The sequence below is a fragment of the Cervus elaphus genome, chromosome 18 (genome assembly GCF_910594005.1).
Source record: "Cervus elaphus chromosome 18, mCerEla1.1, whole genome shotgun sequence".
Taxonomy (NCBI): Eukaryota; Metazoa; Chordata; class Mammalia; order Artiodactyla; family Cervidae; genus Cervus; species Cervus elaphus.
The window spans coordinates 46345944-46360789 of record NC_057832.1 but is presented as its reverse complement, the minus strand read 5'-3'; the positions used below and the strand labels follow the sequence as shown (position 1 = coordinate 46360789).

The 14846-nt window shown below is 38.0% G+C and overlaps 1 protein-coding gene across 1 annotated transcript in view; it reads right to left on the bottom strand.

Moving 5' to 3' along the window:
• PCLO (piccolo presynaptic cytomatrix protein) overlaps positions 1-13670 on the bottom strand; it is a 374153-nt gene extending 360483 nt beyond the window's left edge. Inside the window, exons 1-2 of the mRNA XM_043873094.1 lie at positions 13160-13670; positions 5168-6911 (exon numbers count right to left, since the gene is read on the bottom strand). Of these exons, the coding sequence (XP_043729029.1) occupies positions 5168-6911; positions 13160-13413 (1998 nt within the window). The 5' untranslated portion in view covers positions 13414-13670. The remainder of the gene's footprint in view (positions 1-5167; positions 6912-13159) is intronic.
• Between the last annotated feature and the right edge of the window lie 1176 nt (positions 13671-14846).

The window sequence follows — 14846 nt, the reverse complement described above, 5'->3', positions numbered from 1 at the left end:
AAACCCGGGTCTCCTGTATCGCAGGTAGATGATTTACCAACTGAGCTATGAGGGAAGTATACATCTACTTATATAAACTGCTAATGATTTTTATGGACTTTTAAATATGAAAAAAATTCTTAAGCTGCTCGCACACTCCCTCTTGATTGCTTACTTAGAAAATTCATCATATCACAATCTCTAGAAATGCAAAGAAATTGTTCCCTCTCTGCTGTCTTCTGTGTTGATAATGACTATTATACAGATGCCTGATTTTTCATCTTTTTGTAGATGATACTTTTTTTCTCTGTAGAAGTCTTTCAAATGTTCTCCTTATCCTTGGAAATCACATCATTTTACCAGGATATATTTATCAGGCATTTTGTTAATCATGCTTGACTACTGGTGGATCAAAATCTGGACTTCCTTTTTTCTAGAGCTTGACTCCATAGCCTTGATTCTTTCTTTCTGAAACTCTCAGATATAATTTCTTAGAAATAATAAGCTGGAACTCTCAGAAATAATAAGCTCTTAGATATAATTTCCATAATTTTAAAATATTTTTCTTAGAGCCCCAGAGCTCTCAGAATCCCAAGGGAACCTCAGAATTTCAGATAACCACCTCCTCAAAATGTCTACAATTTCATGGGCAGGCACTTAGAAAGAGCTCCCTATACTGGAGATAAAAGGCTTACTCCCAGCCTCCACAACACCACAGGGAAGAGTAAAGAGGGGGATCTCAGAACTCTAAACATTCCTGGGTACATTCCCACCCTTTCCTTATTTAGCCCCCTTCAAACCCTCAGCCTCAGTTAGAACTATACACATAAATTAGACCTTTAGTCACCACTAAAAATTCCAGATTCCTGAGTCATCCATCAACTCCCACATGCTAATCCCCGAATGACAGGGAATGAAGAGACCTCACCACTATATCACCAACCCCTTCCCTTGGTTTGTGCTATAACCTTCTCCTACTTCATTTTTCTCCATAACACTTACTACCATCTGTCCCACTATACGTTTTATTTGCCACTCTGACCAATACACACTTTTTGGCTATTTCGTTCACTCTTACATCTAAGACAGTCCAGAAAGTGCCTGAAACATAGTAGGTCCTCAATTAAGTAGCTAGATAATTTGATGGGAAAATTCTGGGGGTCTCATTTCCAAAACATCAACTGGGCCCATTTTTATCTTCAGGTCAGCACACTGAAATTGGAGTATACTAATTATTGATGAAATACGCATCATACGAATTTTACGAGTTCTCTTTATTTTCTGAGTAGATGCTCTCCTTTGAGGTCAGGTGTTTTGTTTTGTTTTTCACTAGTTCCTCTATATCCTTCATGTGGTGGTATTGCTAAAATGTCAAGTGAATCTCTCCAAACCACTCATTTACAATGAACGTCTCCACCATTCAGAATGGGTAATCAGCAGAGTTTTTTCTGTATTTATTTCTGTTCCGCGTCTCCATTGAATAAGAGAAAATAGGATGGCAGAGGGTCAGTGTCCAAATTAAGGACAGCTTTACTAGGAGGGTAAGAGATTCAGTGCATTTGACTCCTGGTTGAGAAATCTTTTATTTGTTTTCTCCTTTATATCACTCTGTGGTAGGAGAGGAGTGCTATTTCTTTTCATTTCCTTTTGAAAATTAAAGTTAAAATGAAATGTTTTAACACTGTAGATCAAATGGCTCTTGATTGTTATCACAGAATCCAACAATTCATGATATTGTATCTGTAGAAAATAATTTGAGGGTAAACTTTCAAAGCCAACTCTGTTTAAAATATCAGATTATCCATGGCAGATAATATTAAAACTTCAAAAGAACTTCATATATTGAAAAAATACCTTCTCATACAAATTTAGTTAATCCTAACAATTCACTGTGTTCAGCAGAGAACATATTGTTTCCATTGTTTATATGGTATTACTGATAGAGAAAGTGTAAATGATTTGCCCACACTCATCTCATTAATAATGGGGATGCTTTTTTTAAAGCCACTGAGATCTTCTACCTGCCCCCACGTATGTCCAAGTGTGTCCAAGTTATCATTCTTCACATTCCCAGGTCAAATACTTGTATTCCCATGAAGAGAGCTGTGATACTGTTACAGACAGTCATGGTTACTTCATTTGATCTCAAAGCCCTTTCTTTCTTCTTACCATGAGTAAATGGATTTGGAATCAGAACATTTAGTTTGGGTTCTAGTTATTTGCTATCAGGTTGATCCTAACAAGTAAAGTAACCATAAAAACCACTTGAACACCAGTTTTCTCTATAATTAAGAAAATATAACAGAGAAAACAGAATATATAACCACAGAATTACTTGGAAATTTAATTTTGATAAAACAAATAAGAAAGAACTATGTGGACTGTAAAGCTCGACATTTAGTTTTCTTATATATTTGTTTATCCCCTTTCTTATCTACAATTTTTATTTCCTCTATTTTCTGGTTGAAGGAAAATACCATATCTAACAAATACTTGATTCTACCAAAGTACTTGTCAGTGTTTCACAACTAGGCATTTGATACACATTGTAGAATTAATGAAGGATTGGTAATATGACATAAATTAAGGTAAGTTTCAAAAAGCAGAATGCTCACTGCTACTGATGTGGAATGCCAAAATCTGCATTCAACTTCTGTCCAATCTAATTGCTCATTTCCTCCCCATCACTTCAGCCAACCTAGAGTTATGCCAATTTTCTAAATACACTTTGCATTATTCTGGCTCTAGGTCTTAGACCGAATCATTACTCCCTTTCACGTCCTTTATCTGTTGAAATACTATCCATCTTTACATACCTAGCACAAATGCCATTTTCTACACGAAGCTCTCCTTAATCTCACCCACTGGAAATGACACTTCCTACCCTACAGTCCATAATGTTTGCTCATGTGTTTCATAGCTTTCATTATTTGACCACATGTTATATTTCCTTGTGCTTGTGTTATCTATCCTAGTGAACCTGAATCATGTAGAGATCAATATCATGTTTTACTTATCTTTATATCCTACCACACATATAGTAAAATACCTTCCACTTTGTAGGTACTCAAATAATTATTTAGCTTGAAGGACCAAGTAAATGTTTCTGTCTTACAAATTGCCACAAAGTCATGACTAACATTTTATAAAATGATCATCTACTGTTTGAAGTCATTATTACTACACATTCCTAAGAAGATGGTATACTATGGGCAGAAACACATCTTCATCAAAATTTATAAATACATACACACACACATATATACAATGGAATACTACTCAGCTAGAAGAAAGAATAAAATTTTGCCATTTGCAGCAATCTGGATGGACTTGGAGAACATTAAGTGAAATAAGTCTGATAGAGAAAGACAAATACTGTATGATATCACTTATACACAGAATCTAAGAAATACAACTAATGATTATAACAAAAAAGAAGCAGACACACAGATATAGAGAACAAACTAGGGGTTACTAGTGGGCAGAAGAAAAGGGGTAGGGGCAGCTTGGGGGTAAAGGATTAAGAGGTATAAAACTATTATATATGAAATCAGCCATATGAATATATTGTACAACATGGAGAATACAGCAAACATTTTATTAACCTTTAAACTTGTAAATCAATATGCTGTACACTTGTAACAATTTTATACATCAGCTATACTTTAATAAATTTTTTTAAAAAATAAGAAAAGAATGCAGAAAAGTTTAAGGTATGGAAAAAAGCTACAAATATATAAACAAACTACTTATAATCTGATCTCCTCCACAACATAAATGTTCTTGTTATTTCCAATTTTACCATTAAAGAATCCCTTATCTAAAATGTTAAAGTACTCAATATGACTTCTGGTAAAAAGAGTAAAAATACATTGGCAAAAAATCACAGGTTGACATACTTTAAATGGACATCATTATCATCTTTCATCACAGTAAGTATCCAAATGAACTTAACAGCTACCAATAATTATCACTGTTGTTTTTAGCAGAAAAGGGATTTCAGTTAGAATGAGGGTACATGAGTCTCCACTCTTGGAGATATTTAAATCACACAATCCTTCAATGACTGCTGCCTCCATTCCTTCTTGGGCTGTTCGCAGACATCATGCACACACAGCCCACTAACAGCTGTTTCCCAGATGGACTAAATGGTTTCTGTGCCTCCTCATTGGGTAGGGACTATTGCATTTCTTTTAAAAACATCTTCTTTTGGATCCTAACCCCTCTTATTCTCACTTAGTTTATATTATTATATCATCTTCACTGTATTATTTCTTAACTCCAGAGAATTTCTAAGTTCTTCTGCAGCTTTATGTTTTTTGTCCCTTCCCCGAAAAGGTCCGCAAATCTCTACCTATTAAAATGCCACTTTATCCAGGGCCTTTAAGTGCTAAGTTAACATTAACTGGCTTGCTGAGAATCACTTTTCTAACCTGAATCAGATTAAACAATCTAAAACTCATTTGTGTCACAACTGGCCCATTCATGACTGAGTCTGTCAGGAACGCTTACCCAAAGACCTGGAATTACAAACTGTGATCTTTCTATGTAAATACCCATCAGTGTTGAACCCGCTCTAATGACTTCATTTTATGAAGTGATTTATACTTTTATGAATGACTCTAACTAAAGAAGGAAGTATGCTCTCATAGATTATGGCAAAATCACTGGCAGGAAAAGGGATGTGTAGTTTGAAAAAATGTATTGTTTTATATTAAAATTGTATTTAGAATCTGAAAACCTTGTCTGCTTTTTCCCCCAGCATAAACAGGATCCCGTATAAAAATATCATATCAAGCGTATTACATGATAGGTTGGTAGGAGCATGAATTTAAAAGTTAATGTAGCATATTAATGTAATATAGTAATAGTGTGGACTTTACATCCAGAATGCAATGAGTAAATACTCTGCATTTTTCAATGAATTCATACTTCCTTTATGTGTCAAATTTCTCAGAAATTATAGTAATGTTTTAGAGAAATATTATTACTGGAGGAAACATTGAAAAAACTCTAATTTACATTTGGCAGAGAAGAAAAAGAAGAAAGCAGGAAAGGAGGAGGAAAAGAAGAAAAGAAACATAGAAAAACAATGCCATCCTGTCATATCAGTGATGAACTAAACACTGTTTGTGGAAGACAGTGATATGTTTTAAGAGCATGAACGTCATGAAGAAATTGAACTTACCTCAGTTAAATGAGGATTGGGATTAAAACCACAGAGGCTACAGACAGTGGTCTGACACTCGGTGCACGTGTTAAAATTGGCCTTTTCTGGAACATGCAACAGAAGTTCAGTGGTATTGCAAAGAGGGCAGATGGTTTTAGGGAGGCCGTGTACTGGAGTCTGTGCTGCAGATGGAAACGTTGGTGGCTGCAGAGGTTTCCCAGCTCCTGTTTGGCTTACTGGTTTTGTAGACTGCTGAGCTGAGGGCTTTGCAGGTCCTGCCTGTTGAGGAGGGGGCTTCGTTGGGCCTGGCTGTTGAGGAGGGGGCTTCGCTGGACCAGGCTGTTGAGGAGGGGGCTTCGCTGAACCTGGCTGTTGAGGAGGGGGCTTCGTTGGGCCTGGCTGTTGAGGAGGGGGCTTCGCTGGACCAGGCTGTTGAGGAGGGGGCTTCGTTGGGCCTGGCTGTTGAGGAGGGGGCTTCGCTGGACCAGGCTGTTGAGGAGGGGGCTTCACTGGACCAGGCTGTTGAGGAGAGGGCTTTGCTGGGCCCGGCTGTTGAGGAGGGGGCTTCACTGGGCCTGGCTGTTGAGGAGGGGGCTTCACTGGGCCCGGCTGCTGAGGTGGGGGCTTCACTGGGCCCGGCTGCTGAGGAGGGGGCTTCACTGGGCCTGGCTGCTGAGGTGGAGTCTTGCCTGGCCCGGACGACTGGACCTGAGGCTTGGTCGTCCCAAGCTGCTGAGCTGGAGCCTTTGCTGGCCCCGGCGGCTGAGCTGGAGACTGCGGCCCGGGTTGGTGAGACAGGGGTTTTGCTGTCCCTGGCTGCTGGGCGAGGGGCTTTGCTGGCCCAGGAGGCTGAGCTCCAGGCTTTGTGGGCCCTGGAGCTTGGGCCAGGGGCTTTGCTGTTCCCAGCTGTGGAGCTAGGGGCTTTGCAGGCCCAGGAGGCTGAGCTCCAGGCTTTGTGGGCCCTGGAGCTTGGGCCAGGGGCTTTGCTGTTCCCAGCTGTGGAGCTAGGGGCTTTGCAGGCCCAGGCGGTGGTACGGTACGTTTTTCAGCTGCAGGCTGCTGGGCTGGAGATTTTCCAGGACTTCCTTGCTGACTAGGTGGCTTAGAGGGGCTCTGCAGTGAGGGTTTAGCCGACTCACCCCTTCCTGGCTCTGTCTGTTTAGTCTGAGGCCTGGATGCATCTCTCTGAAGTGGCAATTTTACCTGGTCTGTCTGAGGAGCCTGGGGGAAGCCCTGAGCTGGCTTTCCTGTTTCTGGAGGTTGTGATTTACTTTTTTCTGGCGGCTGAGAGGATCCAGATTTTGGAGAACCTTCCTGCTGAAGCGGAGCCCTCACAGGTCCTGGCTGCTTAGGAACTGTCTTGGGAGACTGCTGTTGTGATGGAGGCTTTGTGACTCCCTCGGGTTTTCCTTGTTCCTTCTGAGCTATTTTTTGTTTCTTGGAGGCTTCTTCCTGGGAGGCATCAGGGTCTGATATCAAATCAAAAGGATTGAATTTATTTACAACAGAGGAGACAGCACTTAAAGGATTAACCTCTGAGAGGAAGCCAGGCATCATACTAGACTTGTGCTCGTCCTTAAAATCAGTTCTGGATTTCGATTCTTTCAAGCTAATAGTGGAAGGACTCCTTCCAGGCAATTTCTGCTCTGACCTTAGAGTGTCTGTAGTTCTACTCTTACTGAGACCAGGCTGGATTGGACGCCCAGGGTCTGGCGGTTTTCCTGGTTGCTTTGGAGGTTGACTACTATCCAACTCTTGTTTCCTAGAAGAATGAAACAAACAGAAGTAAAAATAGTGGAAATTATACCAACTCAAAATTATATGAAAAAGCTGCTACTTTCTTACATCTTCAAAATTTTGATCATATAAATATAACTAAAATCCATTTTTACATCATCCTGTAAGTAATATAAGATCTTTAATGTCTGTTATTTTCTTTACATGGGTTCAGATTTTCAACATGGAGGTGAAGCAAAGGGGGAAAGATCCAATACTTGCTACTATAAGTTATGAACTATTAAAATATCTAGTTAGAAACTACTTATAACAAAAAACAATTCACATTTACACTTAATAGTTAAGAATAGAATCTGGTCATATTTAAAGTCTGTTTAATATATTAACTCAACAAAACAATGCAAAGACATGTTCCAGTACATTCACACATTCATGTTCACAGGATACCTTTTTAAGCAAAGGTTATGGTCAAAAAATGTTAGTCTCCCAAACACTAGCATACCAAGAGGTGAAAACATTCATTTTTAAAAACAACTGTTTTCTTTATTTAATATTAGAATTTACATTAGCTACATAAGACATACAATATGACATCAAAGGATCTGGTAAAGGAGGTTTTTAGGTGCTCTTGGAAACTTGATCATCTACTCAATTTTACCCTATTTTGTCAAAAATGTAATATCCATCAAATATTATCCATATTAAACTTGTAGAATAAGTATTCCTACTTTAATTAGAAAATTTTGAGAAACAATTCTTTCTTGTGGAAAAATAGCATGACATCACTCAATTACTTTTCCAATAGCATTCTAAATCTGAGATCCCTTAATGTAACAATAAGATGTTTAAAGCATCCTGAGACACAGCTTGATATACAAAGAGCAACAAGCTGGTTGTTATCCCACTTTTGAAAAGTGTTGTTACTTTACTCAGAGGAAGAAAAGAAATAAAGATCTCTTTACTTAATGTCTTCTATAACATTTACTATTACCACTATTAGGTACTATTATTGACAATGACTTAAAAACTAACAAGTAATTTGCAAAAATTCTTTTAACTCATAGACAAATATACAAGATGGATTTTTTTTTTTTAATTTGGACACATCAATTCTAAATGACTGGTTAAATAATTAAAATACTTGTTTCTCATATACACATTTATCAAGTATTTTAGTCTCTAAATAAGCTATTTACTGATAAAGTTGCAAGTAATAAGAACATGCTGCATCAGAACTAAGGGATAAATCAAGCTGTATTTTGATAGATGTAAACTGCTAATTTTCAAAAAGATTTCTTTTTAATTAAAAGAAAATGAGATAAACAGATTGATTCAGTAGCACTTAAAATATGAGATGATCACAACATTATATAGGTTTTAACTTGTTTTGTCAAAAATTTACCTGCCAATAGACCAGACTATAACTTTTTCATTTCAGGTCATCTGGTACTTAATATGAATTACATTTTTTAATTTCCCCTAATGGCACAGAAATCTGATGATAGATCAAGATGTAAGACATACAACTGAGATCTGCCTCCTGTTAGCTACGACCAGGATGACAGAGAATAACATTCATTTGGTAGTGACTTATAGGAACATCATTGACTGATCATGACTTCAAGAACAAAGGATTTGACACCAAGAAGTCTGCAGCAACTAACCATGTCCTTCCCTACCTTTCTTATAAAAGGGCTTTGTAGAAAGCTTTTAGTAACTTTGGGGTCCTTAAGGCATAAGCCACCCATCTCTTTGCATGACCCTGTAATAAAAATTTCTCTGTTCAAAAAGAAAAAATGTAAGGCACAGTAGGAAGCAACACAGACGTATTACTTCTAGACAGCAACAAGTCAGAAGAAAATAAACTATAAATGGCAATGTATGCCACAAAGTTATTTTCTAATAAAAGATTAATAAACAGAACTCTTAGTTCTGGAAATTTCCTCCAGGGAAAAAAGTTATAAAAACTTGTCTCTGAAGCCTGTACTTAAAAAAGGAACTAAAATTATCCATTTGCTCCATTCCATATGAAGGCAGAGTGCTAACTGCTCAGTTGTGTCCAACTCCTTGTGACCCCATGGACTGTAGCCTGCCAGGCTCCTCTGTCCATGGGATTCTCCAGGCAAGAACACTGGAGTGGGTTTGGCTGAAGAGCCGTGGTAAACAATCCAAAATAGATTATATTTTAAAAGTTCCACTGTTTATACTTTCACATTATTCTAGGACTTATTCAATTAATAAAGTTTACCACTCCCTTGTAGGGCACAAACTTAAGAGATTATCCTATAAAGAATTATTTAGGCATTTTATTGAAGAAATCCATAGTTAAACAGAGTATTTAAAAATCTATTCTTAACTATACTATGCAGAGGGGGTTGCCATTTCCTACTCCAGGGGATCTTCCCAACCTAGGGTTCAAATGCAGGTCTCACGCATTGTAGGCAGACACTTTACCATCTGATCCACGAGGGAAACCCTGAAAATACTATTAAACATAATCATTGTTTCCGTGATGTTTCTTCACTTAGTTGATTTATACAAAACAAAATTAAATGTTGTTGAGTACCAAATATCTGTGATAACAATAAATACCAAAAGGTAAAGCAAGCTGCCTGCATTAGAAATTATAACTGCATGTGTGTCCTATAAATATTAAGTTGTATTATGTTATAGAAGCCCCCTGTAAGAGAATATCTATACAGGTAGACAAACTAAATTTAGTTTTAGTTGCTATAATAATATATATAAAACATGGATGTCTGAAAGTGAGAAACAGATAATAATTAAGAGAAGATACAGGCTTAATACTGAGCAAAAAAAAAAAAAGATGTCTTAGCTAACTATTGTCTTTTGATGAATTTTTGTTGGGTATAATAGTCGTGTTAAAAACAAGAATGAAAAAAATTTTTTTTTAATAAAATAAAATAAAAACAAGAATGATTAAAATGCAATCTGTTTCTTGTGTACTAGATCATGAGCTCCAAGGGAGAGAAAGTGTTTTACTCATCTTTGCATCACTAGAACCAAAGCTCGTAACTAGTCGATGAGTATCAATGTTTGATGAATCAATGAATGAATAACAGTGAAAGAACAAATGAATGAACATATCAGGTTTTTGTTTCCCTGTTGATTACTGTTTCTTGAATCTTTTTCACTTTAAATTTTTCTACTGGTCTTCTGAGATATAAATGGAAACATTCCATTTTCATTTTAGTTTGCTGCTCTAGAAAGACAAACAGTTGTGGAGGTGTCTACCCAGTAGGGGAGGCCTCAAGGAATGCTAAGGAAAATAATCAATTCAGTCAGAATTGTCACATTCTACTAATAGGAAGTATTTTTCAGGAAAGTTTGTCTATATGACACATCTGTAGGTATAAATAGAATGAGTAGAAGAAGTAATAAAATTGCATTTCCCTGGATCAACAATGAATAAAAAAATCCAGGACTATTTCATTTGTAAGCTCTAACTTCTAGCTTTTAACTCTTCAAGTTTTATACAACCTCTCTTTTTCATTTTACTATTGCCATCCTCATATTAGAATTTTGCTTTCACATATTAACAGAAAAAAATGTTTCAGCTACAAACGAGAAAAAAAATGCATTCAAGAGCCAGACTATAAAAGCAGTTGGAATACTAAAAGATTTTGAAATGTAACACAAAATGCAATGACACTTGATAGTGTTGAGTCATAAAATTTTATAATAATATAAGCTACTTTAGGAATCTCTATTCATTTTTACATGATAGAGGATAGTAGGATTTAAGAGGCAAAGATATTAATTCAAGGTTATAAAACTAGTTAGTCACAGAAATCTGGAGTCCTAAGACCCAGCAGGTAGGATGGGGGACAGGATTTCCAGTACACTGCACTGACTTCTCTGTATGTAAAAGAATATAGATATATTATAGATATATCAAAATAACTCATAATAATGAATAATTTAACCAACAACTTGTCTGCAGCCATCACTGCCAGTGCCTTTCACTGCTGATAGCAATATTACTACTTTTTATATGTATAGGGTTACTTCAAATTAAAATCCAAGCAGAAATGGTCCTGTCAATTTTTAACTGACCCTTACAATGGCTCTACAAGATAAATAAGTATTATTGTCTTATTTAGAGGCAAGGAAACTTAGGCATATATGACTGAGAAGCATATATAATTTGCTATGAGTCAGTTAAAAATAATAAGATAAGGTCTTTGGGCTGTCAACCTTTATTTCTTAAAAAAAAAAAAAAGTAAAAACCCACCATGTCTAATTCACATCATGTAACCTCCTAAAATGTGAAATGATTTGGATATAATTTCTTATATATACCTGAATTAATATGTTTCTAAAAATCTAAATCATAAGCCAAGTATTTATTTGGTTGTCACATATGGGAATAATAACTTTCCAAAATTATAGATTTTTATAGAAATCTTTCAGTAACATGTAAACAGTTTGCCAAAATCATGCACATATTGTTTATATATTTGAACGAAGCTTTTGTCATTAACTGTTTAGACTACAGAAATCTATTGCTAAGAATTCTATGGTAAAAAAACTATCAGTAGAGAGCTTTAAAATTACGCTACCTGATACAAATAATGCATAAAACACTATACTTTCATAGGCTGAAATATTATTTTTTAGCCACCCACTAAATAGAAGTAAGGAATTTAGAAATCAAAGTTCTCACTTTTCCTGGTATCTGTAACCAGCATGCTAAACCTGTTGCTTGTGGCTCTTAGGAAAAAATTGCAGCAGAGCTGGCATACATTTTTTAAAAGGTTAGTAAAAGTACTGTACCTCATTATTATCCTAAAAAATCTACTATATGAACATTCGAACTTTTTTCTAAGTCAAGTTTTAATTAGTAGAGAAAAACAGTACATATCATAAACTGTATTCTTAAGGGAACGTATAAGAAAGACTTCATGCCAAAGGAATAGCCCAATATATCACTAATTAAAAAAACACAGAAAAACATATTCAATAAGAAAAAGCCAGTTTTTACCAGTAGTATTGGGTTTCCCTTCAAGAAAATAGGGTTTTTACCTGATATAGTTTATGCATTTAAGATTTTATGTGAAAAATATTATCATCCATAAAACATTTTACAGTTATCCTAAATTTAGTTACTTGACAAAATTATATGTATATACTTATAGCTCCTAAGTTAAAGTGCATTTATTTTATGAAGTAGAGGATAAAAGCCTACACCTACATCAAGATTTTTTATATTTCCAGTATCTTTAATGAAAATTGTTAGGTTACCATAAAGCAGGAGTGGTTTCAGGACCACGGTCAGAGAACTGTTCTGAAGGGAAGGGTGTGAAGTTAAAGGGTTTGTTTACAGAATAAAGGCAGGGCAGGCACAATGATTATACCCTCTAAGTACTCTAATTAGAAAACAACCAGTTTATTGGGATGTAGGAAAATAGAGAGCTAGTGGGGGAAATGCATACATTAATATTACAAATCAGCTCTTAATTTCCTATGCAAGATGTTATTTGCTCCGTGCTTAAAAGTATGTACTGGAAACTAATTTTAAGATAACACAAATTCACACATTCTTCCATAAACTGTAATACCCTTTTCCACATAAAATAGCAGTGGTTTAGAAAATAGCATATGCCAATTCATAAATACATGTACAGCACCTGCACAGTTGTGACCAAATCATCTGTTTAACGCCACAACATAATTTAGGGTTCCTCGTTGAATATAAAAGGTGTATTCATTCTATGCCTTCTACCTAAACAGCTCATGTTCTCCTCTGGGGGTGGGGTGTGAAGGAAAGACAAATCACCTCTAAGGAGATTAAAGGTATTACTACAAAAATAATATTTAAATATTATTCAAAGAGAAAAAGACCCCAAAATGACTGAGGAGGTTTAAACAGAGACAGGTAAACACCCAGCTCTATCCATTTCCTAACACGTCCGTTCTGTATTAATGGAAGACTTCCAGATTAGTAAAACACTGGAGGGCGTCTCTCCACGCCACCCTAGAGGGAAAAGGTTCCAAAAGGCCAGAAATCACAACCTAAAATCACAGTTCCAAGAATGCAACCCTTGACTATCCCACTAGAAACTCCGGAATGCAACATTTTTCTTCTACCCAACAGAAGGCTTATGTTCTCTTTATAGCCACCCCATTAGGAAGAATAAAATGAACGGAAGCGACATATATGTACTGCCGTGATGGCACATATGGGCTGGCACATATGTGCACGAGAAGCTGTACATATATGCCCGAACATATACATCATGCTGTGCATGCCTGTGCATGGAAGGCGGCTCCGCAGCGGCCGGGGTAAGGCTTCCTTTGGGCAGCCCCTGCGCCCTTGACATGACAGCAGCGATCTGTCTCCTCTCCTCTTCGCTCAGTTGGCTCAGATCCGCTTCCATGCCGGCCGGGATCACGGTGTGCAAGGGGCTCCCCGGCCCGCCAGCCCCTCCTCCGGCTGCTGCCGCTGCCGCCGCCGCCAGCCCTTCGGGGAGCCCTTCCCCTTCCAAGCTCGCCTCGTTGCCCATGGCTTAAGGAAACCCGGAGCCGCCGCGCTCCCTCCTTGCGCTGCGTCCCCGCCGGGAAACCCGCCGCCGGAGGAGCAACCAGAGCAGGGGTCTGGCTCAGGGCGTGCAGGCGGAGTCCCTGGGCTCGGGAACTCCGGCACCGCTGCCCTGAACGCCAGGCGGAGATTAGTCCCTCTTGCAGGTGATGCCCGAGGCCAGTGCCTCCTCCATGTTGGACAACGCCAGGCAACCTTTGCAGAAGGCAACTCCCGACGCCGCCTCAGCGCCCCAAGCCGGGCAGAAGCAGATCTGAGTGGTGCCAGCCAGGCGCCGTCGGCCCCTCCCACCGCGCCCCGCCCCCTCGTCCGCGCCCTCACAGTGCGCATGCCCCTTCCAGAACAGGTGATGCTCACACCCGCGCCCATCCCGCCCTGCGTAGCTCCTTTTCCTTCCTCATTCTCAGCACCGATTTAAAGGAGCCAAGCTAGAGCACAGATTAAAAACCGGGATGAAACAGCAGGCGTTTCTCTCAGGCATATTTCAGGATGCCTCAACCTGAGTTTTAGCAGACTACATTCTAGGGAACCGGGAAGGGTTTGGAGGGGAGGTGTCCGTTTCTAATCCGTCTTTGACTCATGGGATTTGTAGTTTTGGTTTTTGTGGGTTTTTTTGTTTTTTTTAAGCGAGGTATTAAAAGCTCCTAGAAATGTTTTGAGGTAGCTGGAGATTAACTGGAGAAATGTTTTCAGGTAGCTGGAGATTAACTAGAGAAACCTCTGATACCTTTGGGGCAAATTTCCCCAATGGAGCTAAAACTGGCCCTTTTCATTTAGAACTTTCCCAGAACAATTATTTTAGAATTTTAGATACAGTGTTAGTAAGAAGGTAATGTTTTTGAGAATACTGTGTTGTTACCTAAAGGGACTACACAGAAGTAAAGATTTGGGGAAATTGTGGTTAGGATACTGTAGTTAAGAACCACATTGTCGAATATCAAAATGTTACAGGAGTGTGAATTTTGGGGACATGAGTTCAGTTCCTTTTTTCTATAACTGTAGGCCCAGATAGAAAAAATAATTTGTATAAAGTCACACAGCTGGTTAGCAGCAGAGGTATAACTAACACTCTTTCAGACCCACCCCCAACATACTCTTTTTTTCTTGCTATTATTAATACATTCTTTAGACAGGACTGTTTGAGTTCAGCCCTGGATCTGCAGCCCCAATTTTGCTATCCACGTTTCCTAACAAAGGGGACTTAATGTCCCAGTTGTTGAGAATAAAGTCAAAAGCTAACAGCTGGGAATAAATGTACAAACAAGCAAATAAGCTGCCCAGAAAGTTTCCAAGGTTTTGTAATAATCATAATAGTTTGTTACTGTGCATTCCACCTTTGTTAAAACTAAGTAATGGCACAGTTGTAACTGCTTGTACTAAAATTTACTGCTTTGAAAG